The sequence below is a fragment of the Grammomys surdaster genome, unplaced genomic scaffold (genome assembly GCF_004785775.1).
Source record: "Grammomys surdaster isolate TR1022 unplaced genomic scaffold, NIH_TR_1.0 62, whole genome shotgun sequence".
NCBI lineage: Eukaryota > Metazoa > Chordata > Mammalia > Rodentia > Muridae > Grammomys > Grammomys surdaster.
Genome location: NW_021604564.1, coordinates 12,185,947 through 12,202,381, shown reverse-complemented (window position 1 = coordinate 12,202,381; position 16,435 = coordinate 12,185,947). Strand labels below are relative to the sequence as shown.

The 16,435-nt window shown below is 44.1% G+C and overlaps 1 protein-coding gene and 1 pseudogene across 5 annotated transcripts in view; both read left to right on the top strand.

Annotated features, from left to right (window-relative positions):
* The window catches only part of Fndc3b (fibronectin type III domain containing 3B), a 291,713-nt gene that overhangs the window by 194,143 nt on the left and 81,135 nt on the right, over nt 1-16,435 (top strand). For all 5 annotated transcript variants that reach the window (XM_028763225.1, XM_028763232.1, XM_028763211.1 and 2 more), the window contains exons 7-9: nt 2,611-2,669; nt 11,037-11,188; nt 13,722-13,781. In XM_028763225.1, coding sequence (XP_028619058.1) covers nt 2,611-2,669; nt 11,037-11,188; nt 13,722-13,781 — 271 coding nt within the window. The remainder of the gene's footprint in view (nt 1-2,610; nt 2,670-11,036; nt 11,189-13,721; nt 13,782-16,435) is intronic.
* On the top strand, nt 5,971-7,710 carry LOC114617624 (annotated as a pseudogene).

Genomic DNA, 16,435 nt, shown 5'->3' with positions numbered 1-16,435 from the left:
TCCTTCCTTCCTTCCTTCCTTCCTTCCTTCCTTCCTTCCTTCCTTCCCTCCTTCCCTCCTTCCCTCCTTCCCTCCTTCCCTCCTTCCCTCCTTCCTTCCTTTCAACAATTTACTGTGCTGTATGTTTTTATTTTAACCTTCCCTTTGCTAAAAATGTTCTTGGGAAGAGAGATGCTTTGGGGAAGGGGAGACATGAACAAAAGAAAAAGGGAGGCAAGGTGTCTTTGTTGTGACTCCATAAAAGTGTTTCTATGCTTTTAGAATTAGTTTCTTTTCATTTTGGTTTGTTGTTTTGTTTTTCTTTTTTTTCTGTTTCCTTTTTTTATTGGATATTTTATTTATTTACATTTCAGATGCCATCCCCTGTCCCCATTTCCTCTCCCTAGAATCCCCTTATCCCATCCCCTTCTCTTTTTGCTTTTATACCATTTTAAGGAAATGGCCTGCTTGGCAGGAATATTGACCAAGAACAAGGAAGTGGGTTTCAGGCAGGAATCTGACATTAGACTAGAACAAAGAAGTAATTTCAGGCAGGAATCTAAATCTTAAGCTAGAACAAGGAAGTAGGCTTCAGACATGAAAATGACTTTGGGCTAGAACAGGGAATTTGGCTCAGATATTTTGGTCATTCTGATAAGCCCTTAAAAACAGTGATCACAGGAGTGTTCACAGAATTTTGTTTATTGCTTTCTTTGACTATTTGTGTTTATTTTCTTGCTTGTTCTTGACTATTTGTATCTGTTATATTGCTAGTTTCTTTTCATTATGTATCTGGTGGATTTGGTCTTTCTAGAGAGGCCATGGTTGACATTCCCACTGGTATCTTCTGACCCCTCCTCCTGCCCTGTTTCCCATTCCTACACCTTTACTCCTTCTCTTGCTCCGTCATCCCACGCTTCCACCTTGTCTTCAGACTCACATATTCCATCTTTTCCTTGGTTCACTGGGGCCCTGAGACTTTCCCTGGAGCATCTGCTTGACTACTGTGCTTCACAAACAGCATTTCAGCCTAGTTCTTTTCTCTAGCGCCATTTGACCACTTTCTTTCACCCTCTCTGATATCTGGTGTTATTGTCTTTATTTCTTTATTTCATTCAGCCATTTGTATTCCCAGACAGGAACATACTTTCTTCTTGCTGTGTAGCCAAGGATAGCCTGGAACTCCAGATCCTCATTGCTCTGCCTCCTGACTGTTGAGATTACAAGTGTGTATCACCATGCCTGGATGCCTGGTTTTTGTTTCTTGTTTGTTTGTTTGTTTGTTTGTTTGTTTTTATAGGAAATAAATCACCTACTCTAGGCCTGTGGTATTGTTGCACTTCAGACACATTGTAGTAGGAAAGACCAAACCAAAACATGGAGGAAGCTCAGCAGGGCAGTTATGTCCGATATTGGTAGTAGAAAAGAAAGCAATGGGATTTGAGTAACAAGAGTCAGGGTTTAGGGAGACAGTCCTTGAGTAGGTGACTAGGACTCGACCTGAATAGTAAACACATAGCCTTGGGAAATGCAGGGCTTGCAAAGCCACCATGGCCCTGAGTTCTGTCTGCACGTGTCTGCTGCCCCACAGCTCAGCCCACTCCTGCTGGGTTACCTTGAGGACAGCTTTGTCCTCTGATGTTACAAGTACCACTTGCTCTCCTGCAGCCCTTCTCCCACTGACTTTGGAACAGGACATATGCCCTGGGAATTGGATCTCTCTAGCATTGGGTATAAATCGGGATCAACAGTGACGGAATCCACCACAATTCAGAGTCGGATTCCATGGCCTCTGCCAGGAGAAGCAGATTGAGTTCTGTTTATTTATTTATCTTCGTGTGGGTACACAGCCTTCCCATCTCTGTATGCCACGGTTTTTTCTCCTGTTTCTGAAGTGCAGGTTTTACCATGCTATGAAAATGTCCTTTCCCCCATCTTATAATCCATCAGACGAAGACTAGAATTATCTCTGATCATTCCTTCACCATTGTCTGTCACATCTGGTTTTGTAGCACCTGTGTCTCCCAACCCTGGCATGTCCTCACGGTTACCAGCAGCTCTAGCCAAAGGCAGCTCTGTCCTTTATAAATACAGTGTGGCAGTGTATTACCCCACCACACAAACCTCCCGTACATACGTTATCTGTGCAGAAGTCTAATGTCTCTTCCCATTCCAGCCACGCTGTGTAAATCCCTCCACTTAAATACTGCACTTCAATGTAAAATCCAAGCTATAAATGAATGCATGAATATACCTGAACATACATACATGCCGAATTAAAGTTTGAACTCATGAGCCATTGGCACTCAGGTTCATCTTCTCTTAGCTATTCTGTATCCCTCCATGAGTTAGGGTCTCCTGCTGGCCCTTCTTATGACCCTCTGTTCCCTTCATTCAGCCGTACTGAATAAAGTAGGACTAAATCTAGCTGACCTACTGAGTGCTTACAGCTGTACACTGGCAGGACAGAACAACCACAGTGAGACCCTAGTCCCATGGTGTCACAGCAGTGTGTAACAGGCAGCTGATTGACATGATGATCCCCTTGAGGAAGGCATCAGAAAACAGAGAACCTTACTGCCTTCTAACAGTTTTTTTTTTCTTTTTTCTTTTTTTGTCTTTGCAATACAGAGTATGAGTTGGAAGTAAAGAGAGTGCAAGACATTCTTTCTGGAATAGAGAAACCACAGGTATGTCTTCTGGACATCTCTACAGGGACAACGAGTTCTTAAGTATTCCCAATGTGCTTTCTGTTGCCATGCTGTGGGTAAGCAGGACCCCTACTGTGAATAGTAGCCAGTCATTAATGGATCAAGAACATTTAGAGCAAGGTTTGTATAATCACGTGTTGCAGTGCCTCTTTTGTGCAGATGTTCTGAGTGCAGTTAGATGCATTTAGATTTTTCTTGAATCTACAGAGCAGTTTGTTCTTGGTAATTTCTTGTTGCCTTTGTAAATGCAGGAAGAATACATTTTTGAAACTCTCAGAAATTCCAGGTGTCTCCCTAGGTAGATTTCAGAATAGCATTTGTATATTAAAGGACACTGGGCACAATAGCAAGAGAAGGAAGAGGGGAACGGTGGTGGTGTGAGGTTCAGTCCCATTTGCCAGGTGTTTTCAAATTCAGATAGAAATTCATAATGTTGATTCAGCCTTTTGTCTGACATTAGAGAGCCAAAGTTTTTGGAAATGTTTTTCTGGTAGAATTGAAAAATCTTGATTCTTCATGTGTTATAATAAAGACTGAGACTTTTAAACAGCAGAATCCAAATAGACCTCAGGCTCACAATTGGACTAAACCAAAAAGTACGAGTTCATTGGAAGGTGGACATTACAGGCTACTTGTGGGGGTCCTTGCTGGAGAGGTGAGGGGTCTGAACTTACTCTAGCAGGGATAAATGGACATCGGGGATTTCTAGAAGAATGTGTTTAGTAATTGGGACTGCATTTGCAGGTTGGTATAAGTTGGCAGATTAGTTGGGACAAGAGAGTGGACCCAGAGAGATGGGGTGTTAGAAACTCTCCCACTTCTTGACACCATGGTCCACATGAGGAGGGGATACAGGAATCAGAGTTAGGTGGTGGTGTCCCTTGTGGCAAGGAAGGCTAGATACTAGGCCCATTCCAAAGGTCAGCTGATCACATTATTCCTGTTCAATACCAGATGCCATGCGTGCCTGGGCTTGTGGCTTCTGAGCGTTACTTTCAGCAGCTTCCCAGTTGCTGCCTATGCCATTGGGTGGCTATTCCTCATGCTCTGCAGTAGCCCCTGAAGTGCCACCATGGCCTGCGTCATCCCTGCCATTGCCTATAGCACAGTGCACCCAAGGGTATTTCTGAAGGCCTATTCAAGTTGCCTGGACTATCTTCATGGCTGTTCTTGGACATACTAAGTCTGTTTCACTTGCAAGACATCCAGCAAAGTCAAGGTAGCACACAGTTGGAAGTGTCTGGTAGACAAAGTGCTGTGGAAAGAGGAGGATGAAGAGCTGGAGTGGGAGACCAAACGCAGAAAGGGAAGCCACATTGTAGCCACAAGAGCAGACTGGCCGGCTAGCGGTTTTGTGCAGGGAGAGACCAGAAAAGGGGTAAGGGGTGGGAGATGACTCAGTGCGCAAATGCTTGATCTGCAAACATTAGGACCTGAGCTTGGACCCCAGCACCCACATAAAAAACAAATGACAGGAGTGATGGAGCACACCTGTAATCCAAGCACAGCGGGCAAACATGAGTGGTTCCTGGGGCTTGCTGACTGACTTACAGGTGTGGCTGAAATTGTAAGCTCTAGATTCAGTGAGTGATCCTGTTGCAGAAAATAAGGTAAAGGGCTGGAGAGTGGCTGAGCTGTTACGAGTGAATTCTTATTGCTCTTGGGTGATCCCAGGTTAATTCCCAGCCTGGGAAGGAGGTGTTCTACGTGACACTCACTTTCCTCGTGGTCACAGTCTTCTACTTGGTACCAGCTGCTCATTAATTTACATGGTGTTCTCTCCCCCGTCCTCGCTCTTTGTCTTTTGTTTCTTCTTTCTAAAGTTCATGTGCATGATTGTCCCATAGTCTTTGTTCACTCAAGACCTACTAGCTATGACTGTCCTTGACACACATAGAACCCTTGACAACTGTTTGCTGAAGAAGTGTGTGACAGACATATCTGGACTCCAGTGGGTTGGACTGATTCCCACAGACTGACCAATGTCGGGGAAGGTGGGGGTAGGGGATATTGCATTGCCAAGCAGAGGCTGGGAGGGAGTAGCCTCTGAGTCTGGCTATCAAGTGCCTCCCTGACCATAGACAAGGAATGGTCCTCCCTGGTCTAAATTGAGGAGCCTCAGGAGCCTCATCTTTGAACATTAGTGTAATAAAACCCACATGGGGGTCTGAAGAAAGAGTTACTTGCTTTGTTAGATTCCTTAAAAGAGGCTTCCCTTATAGTTTGTAGCATGCTGTTAAGCAAGAGGCAGCTCCATACCGCATTCAGGGATGAGGGGGGATGACAGGCTGCCCTCCAGGGGAAGGAGCCAAGTTGCAGAAGGAAGTTGAGCAGTTCTTCTTTCTTTTCCCCTTCAGCTAGATTTTCTAGCAACACTTAAGTGAAAAACAATGACTCTTCTCTGAGGTTTTTGCTAATGATTCCAGTGCAGAAGTGGCATCTAGGGCTTGCCAGACCTCAGTCATCCTTCTGTAACCTTGGGTACCCCCAAATTGAGTGAATCATTTGCTGCTCCATAAAAGATATCCAAATACTTAAGTCTGTCTACTGAAACACAGGTATTTGTCAGAACTCTGCACTTGGGTGCCTTGGGGACTTGGCTGACAAGGCCATTGCTCTATGCTAGGCAAGAGCTTTAATGCTGCCTCTTGGTTTGGGAATTCACAGCCTTGCTGCTGGCCAGAGCCCTTCAGAGGATAGAGCCCAGTGCAGCCTCCCATGTCCTGGTGAGCTGCTTGTTTTCTTGATGTAAAGGCAGATAACCTGGAGCTGTGGTTGTGCATCATCTCCATCAACAAGTGTTTAGTTTGAAGAAACAATTGATTGTGCCAGAAGCAAAACCTAGGAGGAGCGAGACTCCATAGGAAGTGCTTCCTCAAAAGGTGAACAGCCTGGTGTCTGGCAATAGACAACACATCAGAAGCTGGGAAGCAGAGGAGCCTGAAGCTGTGGATTTGAATATATGTCTTTTACCCTTTCCTCTCCTGTGTTTTTCTTTGAGGTTTTTCATCATGAAGACTGCTTTAGAATTTACTAATTTCTGTGGCACTATTTCCTTAGCATATTCCTTCACCAGACTGGTGGTTATCCCACATATCTAAATTCTGAGAATAAAAAAATAAGTAGAATTTTACAGGCTAGTTCAAACACTAGACAAAAGGGGCAGAGGAAAACTGTATGAGGATTGCTACAAGTTAATATATTTTACTGTGAAGGGTCGGGTGATGGAAAGCGTGGAAGAACACAAGCACTGACCGTGGATCTGGGGACGTGCACAGAAATGGAAACTGAAAACCAAAAAACTATGGAAAGCACTGAGAAGAGAAAAGAAGAAAAAACAGAAGCGATCACGGGTTAAACAGGTGCTTGCAGACATTGCTAAGCAGGTGGACTTCTGGTTTGGAGATGCAAACCTTCACAAGGACAGGTTTCTGCGAGAGCAAATTGAAAAATCTAGAGATGGATATGTGGACATTTCTCTTCTGGTGTCTTTTAACAAAATGAAGAAGCTGACAACTGATGGGAAGCTAATAGCCAGAGCACTGACAAGCTCATCTGTTGTAGAGTTGGACTTAGAAGGGACCAGAATCAGGAGGAAAAAACCCCTAGGTGAGAGACCAAAGGACGAGGAAGAACGCACAGTATATGTGGAGTTGCTCCCCAAAAATGTTACACACAGCTGGATTGAGAGAGTGTTTGGGAAATGCGGCAATTTGGTCTATATAAGTATTCCGCATTACAAGCCTACTGGGGATCCGAAGGGATTCGCCTTTGTGGAGTTTGAAACAGAAGAGCAAGCAGCAAAAGCCATTGAGTCTCTGAACAACCCACCAGAAGAAGCACTCAGAAAGCCTGGCATAGTCCCCAAGACAGTGAAAAACAAGCCCATCCCTTCCTTACGAGTAGCTGAAGAGAAGAAAAAGAAGAAAAAGAAAAAAGGCAGAATAAAAAAGGAAGAGAATGTGCAGGCCAAAGAGTCAGCTGTGGACAGCAGCAGCTCTGATGTGTGTAAAGCCAAGAGACCAAGGACTGCCTCTGAGGGCTCTGTAGCAGAAACCCCAGAAGCTCCAAAGCAGCAGCCTGCAAAGAAAAAGAAAAAGCGGGACAAGGTTGAAACATCAAGCTTACCTGAAGTCAGGGCAGGGAAGAGGGTGAGAAGCAGCGCCGAGGACGAAGCCTGTCTAGTCCCAAGGCCAAAAGCAAAGAAAAGGGCTCAGAAGGATGGCGTTGGCCAAGTCACTTCTGAAGTCTGAAGGAGAGCAGAGACTTAGAACTATGCTCTACGGAGGAGGAGAAGGAGACAGGAGATGGAAAAGGTGACTTGCTCTCAAAGGTGAAGAGGAAGCATAAGAAGAAACATAAGGAGAGACACAAGATGGGCGAGGAGGTTATACCACTGAGAGTGCTGTCCAAGGCTGAATGGATGGATTTGAAGAAAGAGTATTTGGCACTGCAAAAAGCTAGCATGGCTTCTCTAAGAAAAAAAAAACAAAAAACAAACAAAAAAAAAAACAATAGCTCAAATAAAATTGGAGTCGGAAATGGAAACAGACTGTAAAGGCCTACAGCAGGCAGTGCTCGAGTGCTCCGCCCAGGAGAAGGTGAGTGCACAAGGCCCACAGTTCGTGACTGGAGTGATTGTGAAGATGTGAGTGCAGAGCCTCTACCTGGCAGGAAACAAGTCAAGGATATTTTAGCCACAATCTCAGAAGTTGTTTACATTGATTTGCTGGAAGGCGATACTGAATGCCATGCCCGATTCAGAACACCCGAGGATGCTCAGGCAGTCATGAATGCACAGACTGAAATTAGAAAGAAGCACTGTTGGAACCTGGAGGTCCTTTCTGGTGATCACGAGCAGAGGTACTGGCAGAAGATTTTGGTAGATAGACAGGCCAAACTTAATCAACCTTGGGAAAAGAAAAGAGGCACAGAAAAGCTCATCACCAAAGCTGAGAAGATTAGACTGGTTAAGACTCAGCAAGCCAGCCAGCACATTCGATTTTCTGAGTATGACTGAGAAGACTGGGGCTTCCCCTGCTGAAGAGTTCTTAGTACCAGGCTGCTTGATGGATGTTGTGCTGAGATCTGCATTAGAAAAGAAAAGGAAAAACCTTGGCTCCTCGGTGTGTCAATAAGACTTCTCTAATGAAAAGTGCATTGTATGTCAGATTTTTTTCTTGTTGAAATTATGCAAGTCAACTTCAGATGATTTCGTAAATAAACGTGTTTTGAACATAAAAAATATATGTGTTTTACTGTATACACACAACTACTCTTAAGTTGGAATCTGTACTTTTAAATACATAGGAAAGACTGAGTTTTAACCGATGTGTGGCCGTTTAGAAGGAGCTAGTAGTTTTATAAGTCTCCAGGGTATTTTTAACCAGTTAACTAATTCCTATGCAGATTTACCTCATATATTTTTAAAGACGACTCTTTTATATCAGTGCTGCTGAAGTCAGATTGTACCATGTCTAGTTATTCAGACCTGGAAATCACATCTGTCACAGATTCCAAAGATACAGACTTGTAGTGGTGACAGACCTCTTGTACATCCATAAAGCAGTTATACTTTGAGAGAATGTATCTGTAGCCATGGAGATCACTGCAGTGAACAAATGACCACATCTTAGGCCTCTGTTATCAGCACTGCTGAGAGAGTTTGGGCACAGAGTGAGAGTTGCAATGTGACAGTCAAGTACACATGTGCTGTCACCTAGAGCAGGGCTTGGACCCAGAGATCTCACCTTTCCAGCTCACCCCCTGACCTATGTGAAGTAAATAAATCTGAGGCTGAGGCTTGACCTCTGGGAGCATTGTCCTCAAAGATATACTATATTTTCCTGGAGTCCACCTTGAGGTGGAAGTAACTTCCAAGTCCAAAGGGAGGCCCAGCACTCTCTCCCACAGCATGCCAGTGCCTAAAGAACAGAAACCGGAGGCCAACTGCTGACAGAGCTTAAGGGAGGAATTCACAGAATACCTGTCCTTGTGAACCAATGCTGAGTTCCCAGCATGCACTTGTGTTGGGAAGGCCCTTGGCAATGTTGTGTTTCCACAGTTGCCTACATTTCCTCAAGAGTGGCTCACAGTCTAGGGGGGGAGTAATCACTATTTTAGCTGGTGCTTCTAGCTTCACGTGTCTCTGCCCATTTAAAGAATTAAATCTCAAGGAGGAAAATGTGTTTGTAGCATTTTCGGGAAAAGGTAAAGTTGAAGGGCATGAGTTTCTGAGTGCATGCTTGGTATCTGGAGCACAGGCTTTCACTGAGCTATTTTGAGATGTGTTAGTTCACACCCAAATCATGGAATCAGTGTCACTACCCACTTGGTTCTCAGAATGGGGCAAGGCAGCCATTTATCACCTAGCAGATGTCTCCCAGGTGCAGACAGCCTCTCTTTTAATGAAAACTGAACCCTTCATAGCAAAACAGCACCTTTGAAATTAAAGTCATAAAAAATGCTCAGTAGTTCAAGATTACCTGTGTAGTTATGGGGAAGAATTCAGCATATACCCTGGTCTGTGTGAGAATGAGAAACTCTGTCTGAAAAGCTAATCAGAGAAACAAAGGGATTAATGCCCAAGATGAAGTGACCAAGACACTGACAAGCAGATCTGGGAGGAGAGTTCATGGACTGTCCCTGGTCTGTCCCTAGTGCCCTGTGTACCTCTCTACCCACTGTGGCAACCTCAACACTCTTGTATTAGCTGTTTGTCTTGCTGGTGTGAATGAATACCTTACAGAAGCCACACAGTGAGGAAGAGTTGACTGTGCTGATGGTTTCACATACTTAGGTCCATCAAGGTGGGAAATCATGGGGGCAGGAGCACAACGCAGCTAGTCACAGTGCAGGAGAGAGAGCCTTTGAGGGCATGGATGGGTAGTTGGCAAATCAGAGAGCACAGAGTGGTTCTTGGTCCCACACTCTTGCCCATTTGATGATATAGTTCAGTCAGTGGAAGGCACAGCAGGAGGGGGTTGGCATTCTGCAGCAGCAGCGGGAAGGCTGGAGATTGGTTCTCTGATGGTCTTTCCTAACAAGTCATTACACATCTATCAATGGTCCATCGCCTGTCCTGCTGCCTCTGTCAGGAACTGAATGTACTGTATTCCCTCTGATTTAGTTTTGATTCAACAAACATTTATTCCGCAGCCACCGATCACCGTTGACTACAACTTAGTTTGTGCCCTCAGGGAGTTCCTAGTCTGTCTGGGGAGCTTGACAAAGGAAAGGGACAAGGGTGGGATTAGCAGTGGTAGCAGTTCTCACTAGGTTCCACAGAGCACAGAGGTGTGGTGGTGAATGGGGCACTTCGAGGCTACTCGGCAGTGAGGGGAGATCCACTTGTGATCTTGAAGGATGAATAGGTGTCTGGCTAAGTGTGCCATGGTGTTATGTCCATATAGAACAGAAATTGTATGAAGAAATGTGTGCATGTATTGAAATAAGTAACAAGAGTGAAAAAGGTGCCCGGCATTTATCTCCCTATCCATCATTTGTGCTTTTGAATTATTTTGAGTATATAGATTTCCAGTCTATATTGATCAGATAGTGGCAGAAATGGGAGAAAACAATCGAAACCATGTGACTCTGTCTGTATCCTTTATATATCTCCACCTCGAGCTGACGTAGTCAACTATAAAGTCTATGTGAACACTAAGCTTTGGCTTCTGTTATTGAGTCTTACTCCTTCTTTTACTTTAATGAGTTATCCAGACTAGGAACCGGGTTGCAATAGTCTTTAGAAAATTAGCTTGAAAGCCTCATTGTTAGATTTGTAGTAAAGGATTAAGGCTGTGCACCAGGTTGGGTTTCTCTAGGAACAGGCTCTAAAACAGAGAATTGAGTACACATAGTTATTTGGGGAGACGACTTAGAGAGCCTCAGGTAAAGGGGCAGCTAAGACCAGGCAGGGAAGGATGCCAAGGCTAGACCTGTTTTAAAATGAACAGACCCGTGCTATGGGCAGCAGGGAGCGTCCAGAGGGGGCCCGGAGGAGAGCGTGTAGCTAGAGCAGCCAGCAGTGGTGCGTGAAGTCAAAGCTCTTGCTCTCCCAGGTCCTTTGTTCAGGTAAAGTCTTAAGCAGAGGCTACAATAACCAGATACAAATGGACAATGGAGAAGGGGATGCTCCCGTCAGCCTGGTCTTTGCTTCTGTTTTCTCCTGGGGATCTACAGGACTGTGGGTCTTGGTGGAACGGTGTAACCATCACAGGATAATTCAACACACCACAAAGCTGTAAGACTTCTAGAAAGTGCTATTGTTTACCTAAAATTGTCAGGCACAAGGAGGAACATGGGTGGACACTTTTTAACACATGCCTCCTCCTCTTTTTTCAGGTGTCTAATATCCAAGCAAGAGCAGTTGTGCTGTCTTGGGCACCCCCTGTTGGACTGTCCTGTGGACCCCACGGTGGTCTTTCCTTCCCTTACAGCTATGAGGTTGCCTTATCCGACAAAGGGCGAGATGGGAAATACAAGATCATTTACAGGTAGAGTGTTTTCACATGGTTTTCTTTACTACTAAATTGCATCACTGAAGAGGAAAAAATGGGAAATTCATATGATGCAAATTTCCTTTTAAACATTAGTAATTACAGGGCCGAATAGCCAGCTCATGAGCCTAGCATGCATGAGACCCTAGATTCAATTCTCGGTCCTGGAGAAAGTAATTATAATGTCAAGAACTAATTAATTTTGTCCAAGTAATTATTAATCAGAAATTAGTAACACAGGGCTGTATGGTGAAGTGAATCTCTTGATTACATGCTAGTTGTCAATACAGTATTAATAATAATTTTCTACCAAGGTCTTTCAGGACAAGAAGTATCTAATAGGATTCTGAGTTCAGTGCACAGAGGAAAAGATTAGCCCCTGTTTTATGGAGTCCCACATATTTGGCAACAAATAACGCTAGAGTCAAGTCCTTTTTCCTTGCACACATTTGCAGAGCAAGAAATCAAAAAGTGAACTTCAGTTGCACTGCTTGTTGGCCCTCATGTGAGTGGCCTTGATGGACTGTTCACAGCAGGGTCACTCGCTCCCTCAGACCCCACTCGTGTCTCAGCCAGAAGCTTCTGTTTCTCTTCCTGGTCTACGTCTCATCAATGCCAAGCACTGTTGCCTTCTTCCTGATCTACACTCATGGTGTGCTACCTCAATGAATGAATTTGTGGACTAGTAAAGAAAAAAGAGATACAAAAAGAACTGCTCCCACGCTGACCCTTCCCTCCGATCCTTCCCTCCCACTCTGCTCTGGTGACTCTGCCCTGGTCCCAGCCGTGTCCGACACCTGCTCTTACCCTGGCACCATCAAACCTCTTCCCTACAGAGCTACACCAGAGCATGCCAGAGACCATGTCATCACCTCTTTGCAAGAGATTTCCTTCTGTGCTTGGACTAAGACCCCAGCTTGGTGCTTAGGCTCTTAATCATTTTATTTGATTTCAGAAATAAATACAATTAGAAACAGATTGGAAAATATAGAGCCTCCATCCTGTCACTCAGAAATTAGAGACGGGGAGAGTGTGTGGCTTTGCTGCCCAAGCTAGTCAAGAATTCCTGTACTTAGGGAATTCTTACCAAACTTAGGGATCCTTGTCCCTCAAGCTCAATAGCGGTGTGCACCACTATCCCAAGGAGCTAGGTAGGCAACCCTATGCAGCCTGCTGCTGAAGGTTAGAAGCCTGACTCTCCTGGAAGGGAGCTCTTGCCCTTCAATTTCAGCTGTCGTGATTTGTTAATACTTTAGGGTACTTTTCTCCAAGAAATGCTAAAACTCAATGACTATGCTGGTTTTCTATGTTGGTCTAGTTTAGCAAATAACAAAATACTTTAGGTTGTAATGCAGGTCAAGATGCACCGCTATTCACTAGGTGTGGACATAGCTTCTGGTTCGAAATTCACAACGACACTTTATTTGGGAGAAGTTCAGACACACCAAGCATTGAGTATATGGATTAGCGAATGTCGGTGTAGTCTGCAGGTATCTTTCTGTCATTGACCCTTTACTCTTCCATTGCTAGCAGCGTATTTTTTGTTCTTTGTATATTTCTTTTTATAAGTTTCAGACTTTACCACCAAGTGTTTCAGGATGTTTTCTGAGTCCAAGGATGCTTTTGTAGATAACCACATAGCCGTTACCAGCTTTGTAAACTTAAAGTTGTCACAGAACATCCATGTAACTTGTCCTGACTGCAGTTTTGCCAGCTGACTGGATGGTTCTGTGTTTCTAATTTTGAAAACCATGGCAGTATCTTTTATCCCTCAGGCTAGGGTCAGATAATGAACTTAGTTTGGTCTCTTTAGTGAGCCATTCGTTCATTTTGAAGAGGAAAAGTAAGTCATGGACACACATATAACTGCCATCTTTAAAAAAATAATTAAGGGAGGATTTTGCTGTGTGGTTTGCTTGGCTGCCCTTGAGTTTGTGATAATCTCTACCATCCAGAGTTCTGGATTCCAGGTGTGTGCCATCACACCTGGCCTTTGTGTCGTGATTAAACAGAGCCTGTCTTTCTTTGTATGGGTTGTTTCTTTACGTTTTAGGTTGAAGCTCAGTTCCCCTTTGGCCCACAGAAGTGGTTTTACTTTATGTTAGAGAGCTATTTTTGGGGGGCCTGAGATGGACTACAAGTTCACTAGGGTAGTCCCGTGCTGAGGCTTCTTCAGAGTTCCTGCCCCGTGAAGATGGGGATTCCTCTGCCATACAGACGTGTGTTAACTGATCCTATCTGCTTGCATACGAATTTACTTTTATATCTTGGAAGTCATAAGACAGTTTAAATTTTTAAAAATTTAAACATCTTTGTTGTTTTTTAGATCCGAGTGATATCAAATCAAAGGAGTTTGATTTTCAATTTAAAAACACAACAGAAACAAAAACCAACCAAATCAGGCTTACGTCTGAGTTTTGGTGAATGCTGACATAATAATATTTAAGTAACTGAATGACTGTGAAGCCCAGTCCCAAAGCTGCTCTGCCATTGAACCCAGTATTAAACTAACAAAGGCTTTGTCTTCCAGTGGAGAAGAATTGGAGTGTAACCTGAAAGATCTCAGGCCTGCCACAGATTACCACGTGAGGTGAGTTAGTGGCATGGCCAGGGTTGCCACTGTGTATTCCATGTCTCCTTTCAAAAGCTGATGTTGAATGCCACTTCCCTTGTGGGAGGTGTTGGCCCCAAGTCGTGGTCATTGTTCACCTTCTATACACAGAAAATAGCAATTTTGAGGACCCAGGACTGCTTCTTGAACCAAAAAAGAGGTGTCCTGAATAGCAATTTTATTTTAAAATATAATTTTAGTGCTGAGGAGATGGCTCAGTTGGTAAAGCAACGTGAATGTGTGAGCTCAGTGTCCAGCAACAATGCACAGGCTTGGCAGCAGGCATCTGTAATCCCAGTGCTAGAGAGGCAGGGCCCGGAGGGATCAGTGTACTTCAGGCTCAGTAGGTCTGCTCCAAGTTCAGTGAACTGCCTTGTCTCAGAATAAGGTGGAGAGCGATGAAGGCACCTAACACCCATATCTGAGACACACACAAACACACACACACACACATGCACACACACACACACACAAACCAATAATAATCTTTTAAGGGCTTCTGAGGTCTATTGATTGATGTGGCTAGTATATATTTTCTTTGTGTTGGGTGTGTGTGTGTACGTACATATCTACATACAAGCATGCATACATACCCTCCAAGCATGTCTATTTCAAACCATAGAGGCATCAGTTGCTCATCATAAATGAAACCTCTGTGTTCACTCCTGAAGACAGAAGCAAGCCTTCCCATGTGAGAACAGTTCTGGGTCTTAAAAGCCAATAGATTTTGAAATAGTCAGATAATGCAGATATGGAATTTTCTCTGGTGTGAATAAACCTATTCCGACCAAACAGTAGCCTTTAAAAAATGCCCTGTAGTTGGAATGTCTCTGTGGTTTTTCTGAGATCCATGCTGGGACCCCAACAAACAGGCCTACCTGGCTTAGGAGAAGCCCAGCCATCCTGTTAGAGCATACTGTGCTCCAAATTGCCTTGGAGCCCGTCTTAGTTTTTAATGGTGCTTCCAATCATTTCAACTAGGCAGACATCTAAAAGTGGTTTATTTTATCTAGTTCTCAAGTTCAGCAGAAAATGTCATTGTCTGGGTGTTTGTGTTTACAGCTGTGTTTTAAAGTTTGCAGCTTGAAGTACACTTGTATCCTTTCCAGAGGTTAATCCTGAACACAGAAGCCCTTGTGGTGGAGTGAAGGCAAAGCAGCGTAGTAAGAGGCTGGAGTTCCAATGTAGTGCCACCATAAATCACCTGTTTTCACTTCAACATCAGTAAGAGTTCTGTGCCGGCTTTCTCTTTACCAGAAGCCATGTGAATGCAATGGCTCAGGATAAAGCACTTGCTGCCAGACCTGCCAACCTGAGTTCGTCCCTCATGCTGGAAGGAGAACCCTGACTCTCAGAGGTGTCCTCTGATTGCATGTGTGTGCATCCCTGCACAAGCACGCGCACACCCACAGAGGTTGATCTATTAGTCAATCAAGTGTGAAGGCGTAGAGTGAGGGAAGCATGTGCAATCCCAGTACTTGAGAAGTATATATGGAGGAGACACAGGTGGTCAGGGTCATCCTGGGCTATGTGGGGGGTTGGTGGCTAGCCTGCCAATTCTGAGACCCTATTTCAAAAAGAAAAAGACCACAAGTTGAGGTTGCAGTGTGTTCACCAGAGGTACACGTGCTCTAAACTTGGCTAATTTCTATCGTCACAGTGAACATCTGCTGGCCATTTCATGAACTCTACTGCAGGGACCTTCCACGAATATACTTTAAACATCACACAAGTGCATGTAATTTGTAGAGCTAAGATGATAACAGAAACTGTTTAACCATTCTTCTTCTCATGATCAGTTAAACAAACGGAAAACGCTAACCCGCAGAGCAGCCGTGGAAATGCAGTCTGTCTCTTGGCTAGCAGACATTTCCTTTGCTCTGTGTTCTAAGGTTAATTGTCAGTGCTTTACTAAAGGGTTAGTTTAATAATTTCCTGTTCCTTGATGTCTTAAAATGTTCTTCTCAAGAAACTTGAGTGTCATGACAAATCTGCCCTTTCCCTTACCGTCCTGTCTCTTGTTTCTCTCAATACAAAGGAAGCTTGGAGAATATTTGATCTCAGGATCTTTTTATAATAGTAGGTTTTTTTTTAATTGTAATCATCACATCATGTCTCCCTTCCCTTCTGCCTTCCAACCCCTCCCATATACCTCCCTTATATACACATGTGTACATATTATATATCAGACATGTATATACATACATGTACACAAAACCTCCATAGTCTATGTAATGTTACTTGTATGTACACATGTGTTTTCAGAGCTGACTATTTGGATAACCATGGGGAAAGCTCTTTTCTGAGGAAGACTGTTTCTGTACCTGTCAGCATCCCATGTTGACTGTGTAGCACTTCCGGCTTCCACATCAGGATGTCTCTTGGTGCCATCCTCGCTCAAGTCTTCTTCAGGCAGCCATGAACTGAGTCTGTATGGGCGTAGCTTCCCTGACATTTCTAGGAGACATCTCGTGGGAATCATCCTGTCTCTGTGGCTCTAACCGTCTCCCCAACCCTGCCCTTCTGAACTGCCCTACCCTCAGGAGCATGAACTCTGCTGTAGCTGTATCCATTGGTCCTGAGCAGCACATGAGTTCTTGTTCTCTGCATTTTGATCAACTGTAGTTGTCTGT